This window comes from Leptosomus discolor, chromosome 10 (assembly GCF_034619465.1).
Source record: "Leptosomus discolor isolate bLepDis1 chromosome 10, bLepDis1.hap2, whole genome shotgun sequence".
Taxonomy (NCBI): Eukaryota; Metazoa; Chordata; class Aves; order Leptosomiformes; family Leptosomidae; genus Leptosomus; species Leptosomus discolor.
This window is the reverse complement of record NC_141400.1, coordinates 11,595,219-11,614,796: the sequence shown is the minus strand read 5'-3', so window position 1 is coordinate 11,614,796 and position 19,578 is coordinate 11,595,219. Positions and strand designations below refer to the sequence as shown.

The 19,578-nt window shown below is 59.7% G+C and overlaps 1 protein-coding gene across 1 annotated transcript; it reads right to left on the bottom strand.

The window, feature by feature from the left end:
• Positions 1–3,220: 3,220 nt before the first annotated feature.
• GRK6 (G protein-coupled receptor kinase 6) lies at positions 3,221–17,669 on the bottom strand. Its single transcript, XM_086471084.1, has 16 exons — positions 17,618–17,669; positions 14,167–14,262; positions 11,409–11,521; positions 11,017–11,094; positions 10,664–10,764; positions 9,278–9,370; positions 8,901–8,964; positions 8,148–8,288; positions 7,265–7,455; positions 6,420–6,457; positions 6,191–6,280; positions 5,891–6,099; positions 5,474–5,611; positions 5,084–5,221; positions 4,789–4,923; positions 3,221–3,271 (listed from the first exon to the last, which is right to left on the bottom strand). The coding sequence occupies exons 1-16, from the start codon at positions 17,667–17,669 to the stop codon at positions 3,221–3,223; spliced, it is 1,728 nt and encodes a 575-aa protein (XP_086327210.1).
• Between the last annotated feature and the right edge of the window lie 1,909 nt (positions 17,670–19,578).

Sequence of the window (19,578 nt, the reverse complement as noted above, 5' to 3'; positions counted from 1 at the left end):
CGGAGCAGGGCCGCGGTGGCCACGTCTTCCCCGGCCCCCTTGGCTCCGGGTCCCGACTCACCTTGCTGGCACTCGTCGCCTGCGATCGGACCTCAAAGCGCGGCCGCCCGACGGTGCCGGTTCGACGGGTGTGGGGGCGCCCGAGCGGCACCCACGGCGGGCAGGGGGCTGCGGCCATGCAGGGGGGCTCGGGTGCTCCCTCGGGGCGCGGGTATCGCAGAGGTGGGGGGCACGGCGGGCATCATCAGGCCGGGGCGAGGGCGGGCGAGGGGAGCCAGGCCTCCGGCCCCGCCAGCGCCGGGGGCCGGGAGCTGCCTTCCCCTTCCCCACGGCGGCGGGGGGAGGCAGGCGGGGGAGCGCTCCCCGAGCCACATGGTGGGCTGGAGGAGGAGCCGTTGCCCAGGCAACAGCTGAGAGCATCCTTCACCCCTGAAAATCGTGTGCCGCTGCCGCCACAGCCCCACAGCTCGGGGCAGCGCCCAGCACCCCCCAGCGCCCACCCCGGGTCTGCCGGGGCCGTGGGGCCAAGACCCGCCAGTTCCAGCTCCAGTCGTACACCAGCACCCCCTCACCCGCACGCTGCTCCCCCTCACCAGTGAGGACGGGGATGGGGACGAGGCACCCCCCAAACCTCCGGGGCTGGGGCACCGCTGGGCAGGCGGGGGGGAGCAGGGGACAAGCGGACCCCCTTCCACGCCCTGCTCACGGCTCAGCCGCGGGCTGCCCACAGCCCTGCCCTGCCCGCAGGGCCACGCTGACCGTGTGACAGGCACCGCTCCCGCGTTGGTGACCCCAGCACCTCCATGCCAGGGTGCCCCAGCCCAGGCAGTGCCGGCAGGGCGGTACGAGCATCCCTGGCCGCTGCGGTGGGAGCAGTAATCCCCAGGCGGTCCCCATCCCCCCGCCCTGCCTTCCTTCCTTCCACGGCTGCAGAAAATTCCTGGATTTTACCCCAAGATGCCCCCTCCGAGTGTGAGAACTCCTCCTCGGCCCGCTCCCATGGCAACTGTTCCCTAGCTACCCAGCCGCACTTGCTATTCTCATCCCTGTGCAGCTGTGTGCGGCCACCTCCCCCCCCCCCCCCCCCCCCCGCGCTGCGCACGAAGCTGCTGCCGGGCCCGGACCCCAAACCCACCCTGCATCCCCCCTGCCCAGGCTGCCCCCCTTTGCACCCTACCCCCCCATGGCGACTGTCGTGACCTTAACCCTGCTCACACCTCGTCCCCCCTTGGAGGGGCTATCCCTTGGGTTAAGGGGGCAGTGCTCCGCCCTGGCACAAGGTTCCCCCTCCGCACGGTGCCCTGTCCCCCCCGAAGCAGCGATGCACAGTGCACGGAGGGGAGCAGGACTCTGTCCCCAGCCCCACAGCACACCTGTGAGGGCCCAGTAGGGGCTGTGCCAAGGACTGACAGGGGAGCAGGGGGGACATGCCCCAAAGGGGACCACAGCAGACGTGACCACCCCACAGCATAAGGTCTTGTACCTGGCATGCCCCTGCACGGACCCAAACCACCCAGCAGAAGCCACCAAGGGACACCTGTGGTCCCTGGGGCTCAGCCCCAGCCCTTCCCTGCAGGACAGGAGCACCAGCAGAGCCCATGGTAGCCCAGCAACAGGGGTCCCTGCTCTTCCCCTCCTTGTATGGCCCAGAGTGGGCCCCCCCTTGCCACAACAGCAGTACAAGGCACGGCGCATCTTAGGCTCAACAAAAGGTTAAAAATTTAAATACTCTCCAACTTTAGTGCAAGGCAAGCAAATGATACCACAGGTCCAAAGTAGATGCTCAGCCCCCCCGGGGGGCCTGGCTCAGAACGAGCATGAGGCAGCAGCACACACACGTGCACGCACGCACGCATGTGTGTACACACACACATACACACACACAGAGAAGAGACGAGTTATTGCTCGGGACACAGCTGGGACAAGTGTGCATAAGAGGGGACAGGACAAACAGAACGGAGAGGTGGGCTGAACCCCACACTGCTCCCCTGACACACACAAGGCTCCAGCCCCTCCGCTCCTGCCCTCCCCTTGGGGACAGGAGCTGTGCTGGCTCCCCAGGACCCCTGGGGACACACACTAAGCTGGTACATGGGGCAGGCTCATCCCGGCTCCGCTCACTTGGGTCACAGCTCACACCATGACCCCAGGAAGGGACATTCCCTTTACCACGGCTTTGCTCCCTGCGAGCGGGGTCCCTTATGTGTCTGCTCCTTCAACGCCGAGCTGGGCCTGAGGACTGCAGCACCTCCAGCACACACAGACGGCTGGTCCAGAGCTGGAATAACCACTGGAGCCATTCTGCACCATGCCAGGGGATCAGACCGACGCTCTGGACCCAGCAGCAGGTACCTTCTGAGCAGGTGTCGGAGTGGCCGTGTCCTGCTGCACCGCAGGCAGCCATGTGGCGGTCTGGAGAGCGGGCAGGGATCAGCTCTCCAGAGCTGGCAGCATGTGCGAGACGAGGCAGGAGGAAGCAGACTCCGGCAGACGGGGAAGCGAGGATGAGGCAGTGACGCTCTGCTGCCAGGACGCAATGGTAGATGCTTTGGCACAGTGGTTCCCGTGCCTTGGGGCTGAGCAATGGACTCTGCTGGAGCCAGGGATGCCTCGGCACAGCCAGAAAGGTCCAGGAAAGATGCTTTAGACACCTCAAGGCACAGAAGGCCTCTGCCCAGGACTCCCTGGTACAAAGCTGGGACTGCCGCTCCCCCCATAGGAGGACATTTGCGCCTGCGACAGGGTGGAGGCAGTGCAGGCCCCCACCTATAGATTAAAAACCGACATGTGATATGTACAGATCAACTTATATAAATATACACCAAACCTGCAGTGCCGCTTTGGCACCATGGAATGTGTCAGCAGAGCTGCTCCAGCCTGGCCTCGGCCCACGCTGGCGCAATCCCTCCCTCCCACCCTGGGCCCGGGAGGGGAGCAGCAGCCGGCGGGCGGCAGCAGCACAATCCCAAGTGGCCGATTCAGAAGCGCCCAGGTCTGTCTCGGGGACGAGGGCTTGCCCATGGTCAGAGGCACCTCAGCCCGAGCTGTGTCCTGCTGCCAGCCCTGGAGCCACCCTCAGTCTTCCAACACAGACGTGTAAAGCTGTAAACAAATCCACCTTGCGGGGCCGCTGCTATCTTGTCCTTCAGGCTGGGCTGTTGTCCTGGTGGGCGACTGGAGAGGCAAGGGGGGTCCCAGGGGCTGGAGTACAAGCTGTGCTCTACAGCCGTGTGGGCTCTTCCTCGCTGTCGCTGCAGTTTCCACAACAGTCCTGAAGTCAGAAGGGCAAGGAGAGGGAGGAGGGAGAAAGGAGCACAGCAAGCAGAGGATGAGCATGGTCACACAACCCAGCCTACAGCTGCCCTCTGGCAGGGAGGGGCCAGGCCCCCCTCCCCCGGCCTGCGTGTGGGAGAGCTACACAGAGGCAAGGGGCTGGAGGGGACCCCCAGTCTGCAGAGAAACAGTCAAGCTGCATCTGGGGGTTCAGCTCCTGGCAGACAGACTGATGAGCACGCAGCTGACGAGCTCAGAAGCTGGCAGGAAGATGGGCTCTGTGGACTGCAGCCACCCCGGGAGACAGCTCAGTGCCAGCACAGACAGTCTGCCCCGCGCAGGGCTCAGCCGGCCGCGGAAGCAGCTGAAGCCCTTTTCGCTGGAACGGGAGTCTGAGCACAGGGCAATGCCAAACCCTTCCTGGTTTCTCAACCCTTCTGTGTGTCCTGGGCACCTGAAGAGAGGAGTGAAGGAAACTTCCCACAGCCCCCTTGAGAGCGAAGCTGCAGGGGCAGCTTTGGCTCAAGCTGAGGGCAGGGCCTCCGCCACGAAGGCAGCGAGAGCAGGGAAGCGGGATTAGTGGCTCAGGGGGCAGTTAGAACAACAAGCAGCTTGTGCTCTGCTGGGGGAAGGGGATAGGCACTGAAGGACAACACTCCTCTCTCCCAGATCTTGCCACGTCCGCGGGCCACCGGGTATTTCCCTGAGCAGAGCAGCCAGGAGAGACTGCTCACCTCTGGAAAGAGAAAACACGTGGCAAATCACAGCTCAACCCCTGCTACAGGCAGCTGCCCGTCCTCCAGCAGGTCACACCTGCCTCGGGAAGGGCTGAGTATCCCAGCCCAGAGCTGGCTCTGGCTAGGGCAGCCCACCGAACAGTGAAACACAACTGGGAGCTCGTCAGGGAAGCAGGAGTCAGCACCGAGTGGCTGAGAGTGGGTCTAGAGCCAACCGTGCTCGAGGCCCACAGCTGCAAGCAGCTGTTGAGAGGCAGCAGCCCAGACTTTGCCAGTCCTGGAAAGAAGGCAAAGACTGTTCTGGGCAGAGGAGACAGGCAGGCAAGTGAGCCCATAGCAGCTGCAAGACGTTTCCGTTCTCCTCATCCCTCGAAAGCACTGCGCTCTCTGCCTGCTCAAGGTCTGGCAGAAATGCTCTGGGGAGCCCAGGAGCCCATTCCAAGAGCAAGAACTTATTCAAGGATGGTATTATTCATGTAGGAAGGGAGCAGACTTGCTATTTTAGTGCCTTCAACAACATCCCTCTCCCTGTGTGACTGCAGCATGTTTAGCCAGGACACTCCATCCTCAGCCCCCTCGCCTCCCCCAGCATGGGTAGTGTCGGCCAGGCGAGGGCTGGCTCTCTGCAGCCTTGCGTGGGTCTCCCTGAGAGCCCTGGGGTCTGGACACCCAGCACAGGGGGAGACTTCGCCTGATTCCCCCTCGTGCCCACCTCCCTGCCAGATCTGCCTGGCACAGGCAGGATCGGGCTCAGGAAACACCGGGCAAACACTCTTACCTGTCTGCTGAACAAGCGCTGCAGTAACCCTTTTTTGGGCTGTGGAGAAGGCTGCCCTTTCCAGTCTAGGTCGGGGGGCACTGTGCCCTCTGCGCTAAAGACATTCAACTCCTTAAAACACTCCGTCTCGATCATCTGGAAGAGGACAAAGATGGCTGCAGCAACTGCCATACAAAGCCCATCACCAAGGGCCCAGCAGAGCACAAGAGCAGCAGGGACAGCACGAACCCTGTGGGACACTGCACACGGCCGTGGCGGGCACGAGCAGGAGCAAAGACCTGTCCTGCAAACCTACCTCGTTCTGCCAAGGAATGGGCACGCTTCCCGTAGCAAACTTCTGGTAGAAGTCGTTGTCTGTGGGCTCCAGCTCCACCCCTTTCACCGTGGAGAACTGCTCGATGTCCAGAACATCCTTGCAGTAGATGGCCTGAGGCTAAACAGCACAAAGACTGCTCTAATGACAGGATCCACTAAGCTGCCACCACCTCAAACAACCATGGCTAGTGGTCAAGCCTGGACCCCCTCACCCTGCAGCCCAGAGCCTGCTTGACCCCTATTCTGCCAGGCTCCAGTAACAAGCAGGAAGGGGATGGGCACCATCTCCTCAGATGAGCCACCCCAGGGCTCCTGCTTCCCTTGACAGCACCAGTGACTGAAGAGACCAAGGACACAGACTGGCACTTACATCTGGCTTGAAGGGGGGGTCCAGCATGCCTGCTTCCAGCCTCCTGAAGTTGAGATGCTTGAAGAGAGGGTGCTCCTTCACTTCCTTGGCCCCAGCTCCTCGGCACCCCAGGCGCTCCAGAGGGTCTTTGCACAGGAGCTGCAACACAAAGGAAATCAGTGCCCTGGGTGGAGGGTGCTTTGGGCAGGCACAGCCCTGAAGTCGGCCAGGCTCTTGCAGTAGATCTTCAGGGACGGTGTGGACCTGCTAGGCAGCTGGGAAAGTGAGGAATTAAGGCACTCTGGACCCTCCCGCACGGTCTTATCAGAGCCAGAGAACCTGGCTGCCACTAGCACCTCTACAGGGAGCAGGCCTGAGGTTCTCCTGCTGCGTGCAAAGGGGCGGTGGGAGCGAAGGGACAGGGATGCACAGCCGTACCATGGTGCAGAGGGAGCGGGCGCAGGGCGAGAACTTCTCCGAGTACTCCTCCTGCACTTCCTTCACCAACCGCTCCACCTCCTCCCGCTTGATCTTCTTCTTGCGCTGCTGGAAGGGGGACTGTCCCTCGATCATCTCGTACACCAGGCAGCCCAGAGCCCACCAGTCTGGGCTGAACGTGTAGCGCTCGTTCTTCACCACCTCTGGAGCTACACAGGAGCAGGGGTGAGGGACATGTGAAGGCAGGGAGAGCGCGTGTGCAGTCAGAGCCCACCTTTTGATTAAACCAGGGCCACTTACCCATGTAGCCAACTGTCCCCACCCGGCCCTTGATTGTTTGGCCCTCTGGCACGTGCACAGCTAGCCCCAGGTCTGAGATACGGATGTGACCTGCAGAGAGGAGGGGGCAAGTTAATAGGACATGGGCAAAGGGCAATGTTTGAAGCTGCCAAGAACACAAAGTAACCCTGGCTCAAGCCCAGGAAGAGAGAAGGACCCAGGCCCAGGGCTCCTCTTGACCTGCACTCACCATGGTCATCTAGCAATATGTTCTCTGGCTTCAGGTCCCTAGGAAGGAAGGGACCGGATTAGCAGGAGGCCCGTTGTCAAAGCAAAGGACACAAGGAACAGTGACATCTCAAGAAGTCACAGATAAACAGCAGAGGGATGTAATGCCCCTGCCTCAGGCACAGTAAAATAACCTTCCCCTCACGCCCTGCCCCGGAGTTAGCCCTGCAAGCTCCCTCATCGCAGGTAGAGAGACAGGTCATGACAACCTTCAACCCTTTGCAAGGAAGCGGCGAGCCTGTGGCTGATCCTTTCTTTGCAGGGGCAGAGCTGACTGCAGGGCAGCCTGTGCAAGACAGAAGGAGCAGGGGCTTCTTCTGCTTACCCTACCCAAGGGCAAGGCGCAGGATAGGACCAGAAGGGACTTTCTGTCCCTGTGTTTAGCCGTGCTGTCCCTAACGCTGCACCACACAATCCGGTGAGCATAGTCATACAGCCAGCTTGTTCTCCCTCCTGCCCAGCTCTCAGTGTTGAGCACACTGGGGCAGCCTACCCTCCTTTGTTCTAGTGTCAATACTGCCCGCCGAGTTAAGCACCCAAGTGGCTGCCCTGAGGAATTCACAGTGTGATCACATCCTGTTCTTGGCCATCATTTACCAGCACAAGGAAGCCAAGCTAAGCTCTCCCATCTCTCCCACGAGATCAGCTTTCTGCTCCCGATTGCCTCTCAGCCAGCTCTGTGATGCTTTCAAGCCTGAGCTTATTTTCTCCAGCAGACAGACCCAGCTGGGCTAGTAAGAGCAGCAGGAACCCTCTTGCTTCTGCAGCCCATACAAGGTCTCCCAGCAGGGGCCAGGCAGTGCGCACCTGTACACTATCCTCTCCTGGTGCAAGTCCTCGAGGCCACAGCAGATCTCAGCAGCATAGAAAGCTGCCCGGGGCTCCTCGAAGCCAGCCTCTCCCATGTGGTAGATATGGAACTTGAGGTCCCCTCCATTCATGAGGGTCAGCACTAGGCAGAGAGCATCTTTAGTTTCATATGCATACGCTAAGCTCACCTGCAATTCAGGGCAGAAAGGCTGTTAGAAGACACAGCTGGAAGAGGGAGGTGTGCACACTCTGATGGGCACTTTGCCACCCAAGCAGCCACTTGTGGGCAGCAGGACTGGGCCTTTGCCAGCAGAGGAGGCAGAGGGGGAACTGCGCAAACCCGGGGAGGACATGGAAGTGCCCAGCAGCCCCTGCACACCCCCAGCTTTCCTCAGATAGGGAAGACACTATGTTCCTGAGCCAGAACTGCCCCCCTCCAGGGGCAAGCAGCACCCAACAGAAACCCTGGGGCAGCGTCTGAGGAATCCCCCGTAAAGGGAGGTTTCAGGCTGTCCATACTGCAGTGCAGGCAGGGAGAGAGCTCCCCACCACACGGCTCAGGGCTAGGCTTCTGCCCACTTGGCTGTCTGGAGAGACAGTTCTCACTCCTTTCTTGTGCCCCAGAGGTTAAGAAGGTGCCTGAGACCAGATGGGTGTTTGGGCCTGACTTTGGGGGTATTTACAGCATCTTGTGGAGGCAGTAGGAGGTCCTGCCAGACCCCAGCCTTGCAAGAGATCTGCGGCCACCAGGACCCTACCCATGGGCAGGGCCTGCTCCTGCCTCTCCACACTGGGTGAAGGAGCACAGAGGTGCCAGGCCGGCTGGTTGGAGAAAGAATCAACCACCGCAGCAAAGTGAGAGCAATTCCTATGTACTTACTACAAACCTACTGTTCACTTTTTCCAGGATCTGTTTCTCATTCAGGGCCATGGCCTCTCCCTTCCGCTTTTTGATCCGTTTCTTCTCCAACTTCTTGCAGGCATACATCTTCCCTGTGGCACGCACTTGGCAGGCACAAACCTGGAGGAGAGACAAGGCTCAGCACCCTCCTGCTGCCGTTTACAGCGTGGAGGCCTAGGTTCTGCTCTCAGGAAGAGGCACGGGAAAGCAAAGATGTCACTGTCCCCCTCTTTGAGGTTAGCGAGAAGCCCGTTGTCAAAGCAAGGACACAGGGAGCAGCAACATCTCCAGATGACACAGATGCCCCTGCCACCCATAGCAGCACCATGGCTGGTGCCTGGGAAGACAGAAGGCCACTCCAGAAACAGAAGGAAGCCTGACAGTGACAGTTTTCAGAGCGCAGTTTCCCCTGCCAAGACACGGGGAACAGACCCAACTCTGCCCAGGCGGCAGGATGCACCACAGGGCATGTGCCACCTACCCTGCACGACACCTCTCACGCCTCCAGCACCCGGCAAGAGGGGAGCTCCTGCCCCTCAGAGGGGAGCTGACAGGTCATGCAATGCCCAGAGCGCAGCAGTGCCCAGCGCAGAGCCCCCACAGCCCACGCAGCCAGCAGCACCTGCCTCCAGCTGCTTGTGGCAACCTGATGGCCAACCCAGGTCTGCATCTGGCAGCAGGGAACAGTGGCTGCCTGGTACCCCGAATGCAGAGGAAATGGTGGTCACTCACCTCCCCAAAACCACCCTTGCCCAGCACACGGTACTGGCGGAAAGTGTTTTTGGTCACTGGCTGCCTGTGAAGGAAAGTGGAGTGAGATGGGAGCAGGGAGAGAGCAGGGGCTGAAGCCCAAACCACCCCTATGCCCTGGCCTGAGAGACTGTGGCTCACCCCAGAACCCCTGCTCAAGCAGACCTTGCTTCCCTGCGAGGCAAGCAAGTCTGGGGCTTCTGATGGTGCCAATAAGGGGCCCTGAAGGGGAGCAAGAGCAGACAAAGGCCAGGCCCTTGGCTCCTGCCAGGGCCCAGCACGGGAAGGAGCCCAAGGGACCCCTCAGGCAGCCCACGTGAGGAGGGTGCAGGTCTCCCAGCAATGCTGGGGAGCATTACCGTTCCAGCCATTTCCACTGCAGGAAGCGATTGAAGTACAAGCTGTCGAGGTAGTCGGCAAAGGGAGCCACACTCAGGTAATCGTGGATAAGCCTAGGAGAGAGCAAAGCCAGCAAGGTTCCTGAGAGCTGATCACAGCTGTGGAAGAAGCCAGCAGTCCGAGGAAAGAGGAGGTGAGCAGCCCTGAGAGCCCGGTCACTTTGCCATCGCCTCACTCAGCCTAGTGCTGAATCACCCACGTAGCCCTGGCCCAGAAAGCCCCCCTCCACGCTAAGCCTGACGCAAAAGGAAGGCATGCTGGAGGTCTGCTGTGACAAACACAGCACCCTGGGACTGGGCTGGCACTGCTGATTGTGGCCTCTCAGCACCAGCTCAGGCTGTGGCACAAAGAGGGACGATGGGACTCCGCAATTGCCCCTCTGCCCACAAGGCAAATGCACACTCAAGGCTGTAATCAGCTGCCGAAAGCTGCTAGCAGTGTTCAGCACCAGGTGCTGAGTTGTTCAGTTTCAGATGAATTTCCAGCACAAAAGGCCACAGGGGATCCTGCTCGAGAGAGCTAACTGCCTCAGAGAGCGGTGCCAGGGCTGCCCAGCGGAGTAAAGAGCCTTAGACTCAGTGTCTAGACTGGAGACATGCATCAAGGAGAAGCGGACAGGCTCTTCCCCTTTCAGAGCTTGCCAAGAGCAGGCAGGGCCCAGCCCGGAGGCTCCGCATTCAGACAGCGACACCAGTTACCACACATGGAGCTAACGCTCTCCAGAAGGCCGCAGCAAACCCATTGCCACAGCCCCGTGCTCGATTAGGCAACGTGCTCCAGCTACTGCTCAGGGAGGGGTGGAGGCCGTAAGCCCGGTTTGCCTAACAGCTTCTGCTTTGCACCCGGAGCCGGGACCTCAGCCACCCCTTCTGCCATGAGAACAGAAGTGACCTTAGATCCTTGCAGCAACAGCCAGCGTAACCCAACCGCAACGGCCACCTCTGCGGCCGGTGGGAAAGGAGAGCTGGCACTGGGACTGCAGCGGTCAGCTCGGCTCTGCGGGTGCCTACGAGATCCAGGCGCAAGACTAGGAACAGCACAGCCAGATGCTGAGGCTCGCTGAAACGGGGTCTTCCCAACCGGCAACTTGAGCCCATGGCAGACTGGAGATGAGTGACCGAGGTTTCTGCAGCAGCCCGTGGCTCCCAGAGCTCACGGGAGCTCCTTGCATTTGCTTTCCTGTAGCTGTGCTGCAAACTGCTAGCCCAAAACTCCCCAGGGCCCAGCCTTAGCACCAGCCCTCGCTCTCCTGGAGGAAGGGACCACGCGGGACAAGGCGAGTTAGCTGCAGCACCTACCCTGTGCCACAGTACGACCTGCAGGCAGGCCCCAGCCCTCCAACTTACTTAGTGGATTCCTTGAAGAGCTCCTTGGAAGGTTCCTGCTCCAGCCTCTCACAACAGGCGTCCACCAGCTGCGAGGGGACTTCAGGCACATGGTCCTCACTCTGGGGACAAATGGATGGAGTCAGACATAGGGAGCACAGCCCAAGCGTCCTGCCAGGAAGGAGAAGCCCACAGGAACCCGTCTGCCAGTGGGAAAGGCAGTAACGGTCGCTTGTGAGGTGGTGGGGTGGCTCTGTACTCTGCCCTCACCATCCTGCCCAGCATGTTCGCTATGACAGGACATGGGCAACGACAGCTGTCAGCTTTCCAACTGCTCTACCGTTGCAGGCAGCCCACACAATCCTCGTACTCACGTTTGGCTTCAAGTACTTTTCAATCAGGTGCTGCCCGCATTCCTTCCGCTTCTCATCTGGAGCCACTTCGTACCCTGCCTGCACAGAGCAAACAGCGTGAGGAGCAGGTCCAGCCAGGAACCGAGCCTTGCTACCAGGCAACAGCTGCAGAGCAGCAACACCCTCTGCCCGAGGTTTCCCTGGAAAACCAGATCTCCAGCAAACAGCTCCCTAAGCAAACACCCAGCCCTATCTTGGAGAAACTGCAGCTCACAGGTTTTTCCTTCAGGAAAACCCTACGTTCCCAGAAGTACCTGGCAACTGCCAGAGCACCCAGGGCCAACTGGTCCGTGCCCAGGGCACCAAGAACATCCCTGCCTTCCCCAACGAAGCCCAACAGGCTTTGCTCTTACCACGGCATCCAGGAACTTGACGCAGCGTGACAGCTCAGGCCGTGTCTCGCAGAACTGCCGAAAGAGCATGTGCCCGATGGGCTGCTTCTCGCACAGGCTGTGGTAGTCCCGCTCTGCAAATGGGGAGAAGATCACTCACTGCCAGCCCCCAAAGGAGCAGCCACAGCCCACTGCCCTGGTCCCAGGCTTGTGACTCGTCAGCTGGCTGCTCGCAGGTCCCACCCGCCCGAGAATCCCAGGAGAGTGAAACGCACCCCCAATGGGGACAAGAAGCATGGCTGAGCTTTTGCATTCCCCTATGGATGATCTTCCCTGAAAGAGGTTTGACCTGCCGTTCTGTGCAGCCTGTCCCTCTTGTTTCTAGCAAGGCACCTTCGAGTCTCCTGCTTGCCTGGAGGCTCTCTTCTCAATCCTTTCCCCACAGAGATCGACTGACTACTCCAGACACACAACTATTCCCTGGAAAACGAGGAACACACTGAGCTTATTTCGATGCAGATCTTCCAGGTCAAGAATTGCTCTGATGACTCTCACAAACCACTCACATTCCCAAAGGCCCTGCTGGAAGCAGCAGCATCAAAATAGGAGGCACCATTTCCACAGATGTCCTGTTCACGCTGCACACAGCTACTAGAGCCCCCCCCCAACCCACTTGCTTGTACGTCAGCTCCTACTGCCCTCTGGATTCCTCCTACCCCTCTCTGAAGTCTGGCAGCCCGGGCACAAATCTCTTTTCGCTACCCAGAGCACTTCCAGTTCTCTGCTTTTTATTCCCTCCCCTTCTACTCATAAGACGTTGTCTGATCACGGGCCAGAACAGATTTCTGTTACAACCCTTGCCACCGAGAGCTGCGGGCTGCCTGGGGTGCAGATGCTCAGCCATCCACTAGCTTGCAGGGGACGTTCCAGCACCCCGCCAGCGCTGGGTACTGCTGGCCTTCCCCTCCCCACGCAGCAGTTTCTCCCGAGGAAGCTGCGGCTTCCTGAGGGTGCAGAGAGCGCAGAGACGGCCGGGCTGCGGTGGGGGAGGAGGCCGCCTCGCCAGCTCTGCCGCACCGGCTGGTTTCCTTGCGTCTGCAGGGGAAGGAGTTCCCTTCAGCTGGGGAGGACGAGGGTTTGCTGCCGGTGAGATCAGAAGCTTTCGGCTGCCCCCGCCGCTGCCCTGGTTCACACAAGGTTGCTCCCTGTGGTCAGGGCGCACAAAGCTTAATTCTGCAGCGGGCAACCAGCCCACCAGGCCCACGGTCCTGCCAACCCTCCAGAATAGGAAAGAAATGCCTTTCTAGCAGGCTGCAAGGGGAAAACAAAACCACTCCAGCCAAAGAGTGACCCAAGCATGAGGAACGAGGCTGCCTTTCCCACGGGGAAACCGAGCGAGGTGGCCGCCACCTGGGCCAGAAGCACTTCTCGCGTGGCTCGCCAGGGGAAGTGGGGACATGGGTGGACACAGCCAGCTGCTGGGAGGGACTTGCCTCCCAAAGCATCACAAGGTCACTGTCCTGGACAGTGGGACAGCAGAGACAGACTGACCACCAGCACTCACCACTGGCAAACAGGCAGCACAACAAAGGTGAAGTTCAGTGCTGGAAAACATATCATGACACCCACAGGATTGGCGGCTGCAGGCAGAGGACGGGCATCAGCTGAGGGAAAGCTCTGCTGAGGGCACACAAGTCAGAGAAGTAGATGGGGGTTGGGAGGGCCAAGATGGGAGCTGCAAGGAGAACCCATGCCAGAGCTGTGTTTGGTGCTCAGAACTTGCTCCAGAGAGGCAGTTTGCAGGAAAACCAAGGGTAGAGACCCCATCTGACCACACTCAGCTGTGAAGCAGGCCCCAGGAGATGGTACGGCGTGCACAACAGCAGAACCAGGCCGTTGTGAGCTTGGAGGTTACAGTGTGGATGATGCAGGTCGAGTTATTCCAAGTGCTACAGGCCTAGGTGCCCCCAAAGGGAGCCAATCCTCTCCTTGGGTCTGCCAGCACCTGGAAAACCTGGGCAGGGTGGAATTGTGGACTGGAGCTGCAGAAACCTCCCAAACCCACTGAGTTCAGTGACACTTGCTCTGAAACAAAGCCAGCACTGTATCACCCTCTGGCTGGCAGCTGAATCTGGAGTAGACAACTTAAGCTCTCCCCTTCCCAGGAAGCAGAGCATTCCCACTCTTCATGCCCCAAAACAATTTCACATGATCTCAGGACCAAGCCTGCTGCACAAACAACATTAAAACCATGAAGAGTACAAAGTGCAGTATTAAAATGACAGGTCAAGCCCTGCCAACCGTACCATTCTCATCCGAACCGCGCAGCAGGAACCCAGTTTTGCCTGAGAAAAGCTGCTGCATTAGTGTTAGGAGCCAAGGTCTGCAGAGCAGGGCTGAATCCCAGACAGGGAGTCCAGAGGACATTATCAGGACCTTTGTTATTTATGCAAAAGCACCCCAGAGTGATGCTCCAAAAAACTCCGCAACGCCAAGCAGGTCTGTTTGCACAAAGAATGTGGCATATCTCTAGTGAAGCTCACCACAGTCTAGAAGGTGTGTGGGTACATCAACAGGCATTAATGCCCTGGCGAGTGCCGTGCAGCTGTGACTTACCCACCCATAGTTTCTCCCTGCACCCTGAGTGATCCTGGCTGGGCTTTGGCTGACACTTGCCCCGTTATATGTCCCTGATTCTCGCACAGCTCAATTTTGGGTGCACCACACCCACTCCGGAGCGGAGCCTGGGTACTGGCTCCTGTGAGCTGCCATGTCTCACCAAGGGTCTGTCGAAGATCCTCACAGAGGCTGATGTGGGGGAACTGCAGCATCTGGCGCCATTTCTTACTCTTGCCTTTCCGGTTTCCGCCACCACCTGCAGAGCACACAAAATCGGGACCATGAGTTATGAAGCAAGGACGTCCGACTGCAGCCTAGCCTTGCCAGGAGCTGAGAGAGGAGACACCCTCTGTCCATTTACACAAGCAAGCCCAGGCAAGGAAAACAAGACCGAAGTGGTACTGCCGTCTCCTGGCTGGTGGAACAAACGTGTTAGAGCCTCTGGCTGCCAGATGAAGCAGATGGACCAACCACTCTGGCTGCTGAACAAAGTCCCAACCAAGAACATGAAGACCTTTCACCTGGACATCTCAGTTAACTTGTATTTAAGAGGGGCAGAGGCAGGAGTGCCTAAAGCCACAGGTTACTCTACGCCTGCACAAGAGTTCTTGGCTCCCAGGCCTGTCCTCAGGACCTCTGCATAACTAATCACCTCTATTGAGGCGAAGCCTTGCTCAGCATGGAGCTCTTCCTGCTGTAGCAATGATGTTCATGCCACCTACTCATTCCAGACTGATTGCTTACTCCAGGGAGGGGCTCACAGAGAGAGGACATGAAGCTGGGAGACAGGAATTCCTGCTCTAATCCCGGCTCCACAGACAACTTACTGCATCGCCTGGGGCTCATCACTTCAGTTTCCCATCTGTGAAGTGGGGACACTCCCACCTTTCTCCAGAGATAAGCCAGTCTCAGAAAAGTGAGATCCAAGAACCAGATATTATTCCAGCTTCAGTTGCTGGATTAAATGCCCAGTGCTGTAGGACAGGGTGGGAAAGCTTCTAAATAGACCAAAAAATTTACATCATAGCAAGCACTAAGTACCAAAATACTTGTACGCCTGATTGCTGGGATCAGCCAGCCTCCAGGGATTGCCTTCCCCTGCCCGGTGCCAACACACACACACAAAATCCCACCTCCCTTTGGAAGTACATTAAACCATCCTGTTGGGAGTTGGGCCAAAGGCACAGCTTTCTGAAATCAGGGGGGGTTGAACACCATTTATCGGCTCTTGAGAAACACTTTCATAACACTTTCCTCCACTGCGGATGCAATTCAGCCCCAAACCCCAGACACAGTCCTTGGGCACCCAGCTCCCTGCGCTGCAGGATGCCTTGGTTGGACAGGTAGGTGGGATGGGCCCATCACAGCCGGCCTCCTGCAGGGCCAGTCCCAGGTCTGAGCCCCACACACGCCGCAGGTCGCTGCGCTACATCTGCCCCACACCAGCAGCTGGGCCGCACGATTGTACAAACTCAGGAAGGAAGTGAGTCAAGGGTAAGCAGGGGTGGAAGAAACCAGCAGCACAGACACCTTCTTGCCAGCCACGGCTTGCAGCAACGAAACAGATGGAGACAACTAGTGAGGGCACGGGAGGACGAGCCATCCTCACCCCAAGAGTGCTCAAGGAAAGGCAGAGCTGTGCCCCACAGCACCCAGAGGATGAGGACCAGCAGCTTGCATTTCCTTGAGTTGTTTGCTTTGAAGGAGGCTCCAGTATCCTTCATACAAGGTTCTCCCCGCCCTCCCATCACCACAGCAAACAGCCCAGCAGAGAACTTGTCTCCTGCACACCAACCTCCCAGCGCCCCCATTTTGGGAGCTTCAGGGCTTGGTGACAGCTCAAAGCTGGTCTGTTGTCCCTCTGCCAGAGACGAGCAGGCAAGGGGACAACGGGAAGGATTCTTCTCCTTCCCTGGGTGAAACCCTCCTAGAAGAGTTTGAAGGAAATGTAGAGCATGGTCATCTTACTGAAGATGACCGTCAGCAGCCCCCCCAGCACATCCAGGGCAATCTCAGCCCTGCACTCCCACACCAGACAAGGAGGGTCCCAAAAAGGCCGGGCTAAGGCAAAGCACGTGGTGCTGTTGGACCCAGCCAGCAAAGTAGCTCTGTCATCACACAGGCTGCCAGAGCTCACCCCAGTGGCCACCACGGCCACCCAGCCACGGGTGAGAGCTGGGGATGGGCAGCACAGCCACCCGCGGCTCTCGCAGGCCAGGGTGCGGCACAAGTGTGCCAGTGGATCGTCTGCCTGCAGCCAAACTGCCCACCGCCTGCCGAGGGAGAGGCACCAGAGGAGCACCGGGAAGTACCGCAGTAGCCGTCCGACACCTCGCTCTGCATCAGCAACCGGCCTGCTCTGCCGAAGGCTCAACAGGAGCCAGTCTGGTCGGTCACTCTGTGTGAAGCAGGGCCTCATGTCTAAGAGGTCACAAATGCTGCTATTTGGTTCTGTCTGGAACCAAACCTTGCCATTATGAACCATAACGTCATGGTCCACCATGATCACCGTGCCTAAAGTACCTACACTAAGCCCGGTTTTCAAGCAGCTCAAAAATGTTTCTGCCTGTGTCAATTTAATTTTGTTGCTCTTTGCTCCCACAAATCTAATCTCCAAAACTCTCTAACTGGATTTCAGCAGGCCCCTCAGGCTCCCGAATGACTTGGTCTGGCCAGCTGCACACCGTGGGCCAGCAGGGACTATACTTCCCCACCACTTTACGTGATTTAATGAACTCCCCGGCGCCTGCCTGAATCAGATCTGCTCTGCAAAGGACCAGGCTCCTGTATGACAGACATCCCAGCTCTCTCCTCAAGCCATCCCGAGGCTTCCCTGCGCAGCTTCCCTGTACCTTCGGGACAGCCCTGTGGCTGGCAGGCTGTATCCTACACCGAGGAGGCCCTGGAATCCAGCAGGAGGTTTATGGCCCTGCAGCAAAGCCCCTGGCACCAAGCAGACATGGGGCCACGGTTGGTGTGAAGGTGGTGGAGGGGTGGGGCTCACCACTGCAGTTTCGGGATCGGCCTTTGTGTGGGAAGCTGCAGTTTACTAGCCTGAAATCAACTTTTTCTCCTAAAGCTGCTTTTCCCCTCTGCCAGAGGAGCAAGGGCAGCCTCTGGAAGGGGTAACGCTGGAGGCTGCCATCACCGGCGGGGGCTGCCAGCCGGTTTCCACACGGAGAGGCAGCAAGGCCACCCTGGGAAGGCTCAGCACCCCCCGGAGGCAACCCAGCACGGGGCGCTGAGCTGCACGGAGCTGCACCCAGCACCAGGGCTTCATTTAGAGCCAAATGCCTTGAGGCAGCCTGTGCCCAACCTGCGCCGTTACCTCCCCGCTCCCGGCGGGCGGCCAAGGCCGCGACCCCCCTCCCGGGAGGGACAGCCCTGAGCCGAGCCCCGGGACAGACATGGCCGGAGCCTGCAGCCCGCCTGCCCGCAGCCCCGGCGAGTGGACGCCGCTCTAGGAGGCGGCCCAACGGGCTCATCGTTCAGGCCACGGGCCGCCCAGCACCTCCCGGGCGCCGTGGCTCTCTCCACGACCGGGCCTGCCGCCTCCCCGCGGCCCCCCACCCAGCTCCGGGCACGGGCGTCCGGCCGGCGCCGCCGCTCACCTTCGCGGGCCTTGAGGAGGACAGTGTTGGCGACGATGTTCTCCAGCTCCATGGGCCCGGGCGGCGCCGCCGCCTCCCGCCCGGCTCCGCGCCGCTGCCCTCCGCTCGGCCCGCGCCCCGCCGCCACCGCCTCCCCCCTCCGCCGCCGCCGCCGCCGCCGCCGCCGCCGCGGCTGCGCCCCGCCCACCCGCGCCCAGCCCGCCAATACCTGCCAACGCTCCTCCCGCGCCGAGCTCCCATTGGCCCAACCCCCCAAGAAGCCTCGCCCCCTCCGCCGCGCCGCTGGCCTCCCGTTGGCCCCGCGGCAGGCGGAGGTGTGGCAGAGCGGGGCCGTGAGAAAGAAGCGCGCGTCATTCGGCGGCCATTGGCAGAGCCCTGCCGGGAAGAGGGGGCGAGTGCTGATTGGAGGGCGAGGTGTCACTCAGCAAGCGCAGCCACCGCTTCGGGAACGGATTGGGCGAGCGTCAACGGGGCACGCCACAGGAAGAGACCCGCCTCCTGCAGCATCTGATTGGGCGGAGAGCTGTCATTCCGCTGCAAAGTGGGTTGTGATAGGGGCGTTCCTTGAGGGGGTGGGGCCGAGCGGCTCTTTATAAGGGGCGGCTTGCGGCGGGGCTCCGTAGGGAGCGTGGGCGCACCCGGGAGGAGATCTGTGGGTGCTGGTGGGTCCGAGGTTTCCGAGGTTCTCTGTGCGCCTCTTAAAAGCGGCTGCTACGTGTTTAGGGGAGCCTTCCCCCTCTGCAGCTTGGCCATGGGCTTGCAATGGCCTCCATAAAGTCCTCCAAGCACCCCGGTGTTGGTCAATCCCTGCGCTGTGCGGTGGGTGACGCAAGCTCTGGTGCTGTGCCCGGGCTCCGTGGTCACCGCTGCTGTGGAGGTTTGGGGTTTCCTCATCCCCTGGTGCCGTTGGTGGGGGGGGGTGGTGGGATGTGGATTCATCCAGCCTCATCCTGCTGGGGCTGACCCCAAGTGGCTGCTCATCGGCCGTTGTGATGTTCCTCTTGAGCGAGTGCCGCTGCTCCTGCAGGCTTCTTCGCTCCAACAACTTGCTCTAAAAGCCCTTTTTTTTTACTGGTACTTCAATTAGCACCACCGCATCTGAAGACAAGCTGTGGTGTGAGGAACCTCTCTCCGCCTGCTCCCCGGCAAATGAGTCATTGGTTTCTCTGCAGAGCTCTGTCTTACTCGAGCACCCCTTGGTGGTCTGTCTGTCCTGCAGATGACCTGCCTGGCTCCCTGCTTCTCTGAGGTGTGAAACCGCTCATTAACTCCCCCATTAGAAAGTTGTGCCTGCCCTGCTTTCTGCTCCTGGCTTTTGGGTGCGGGTGTCTCTCACCCCAGCCCACGGGTGATGACTCTTTGCAGCCTTGGTGGTGGCAGTGGGGCTGCCCCAGGTGCGAGGTTGGTGGTAGCTGGGGTGTGGAGGAGCACGTGGTGATGGGCAGGTTCCTTTGCTGGCTTCTCAATGGCAACCTGCTGCTGGGGACCAGCCTGGCCCACGAGTGCTGCTTGGCCAGGCCATGCTAGCGAGAATGAGGGAAGGGGTTCGTGTCCTCAGGCTGTAATGAGGCTGATAATAACACAAATGGTTCCAAGCACTCGTTGCTTCTGCAATTGGTACTGACTGTGGTCCTCCGTGCCCTTCAGCATCTGCTGGAGATCAGGCGTCAGATCTTCTGGTTAGGAACCCGCAGCGGTAACGAGGATGAGGATGCTCTGCCCTACCATACCTCCGAGGTGATCTCCCGTGTCACTCTGCCGTGAGGGATGAGCTCATACTGTGAGCTTTCTTCTACAGCTGCTTTCCTTTTAAAGGTGGCACGCACTTATTTTGAGCTCCGAATGCGATGACTTTGTTTCTGTGCATTTGCACGCTTAACCCTTAGGTTGCTACATTCTGTTTCCTCCCAGCTGGCATTTTGCAGCACTGTTCCCGCCATCAGCAAGAGACATTGGTTGCA

Bases quoted from the DNA above. Each gene is read 5' to 3' on its own strand.
- GRK6 (XM_086471084.1), bottom strand. From the start codon at position 17,669: ATGGAGCTGGAGAACATCGTCGCCAACACTGTCCTCCTCAAGGCCCGC. The intron at 6,281-6,419 runs GTGAGTGCAGGT...TCCTCTCTGCAG, and splicing joins CATATTGCTAGATGACCATG to GTCACATCCGTATCTCAGAC. The intron at 5,222-5,473 runs GTAAGTGCCAGT...TGTGCTGTTTAG, and splicing joins ACCCCCCCTTCAAGCCAGAT to CCTCAGGCCATCTACTGCAA.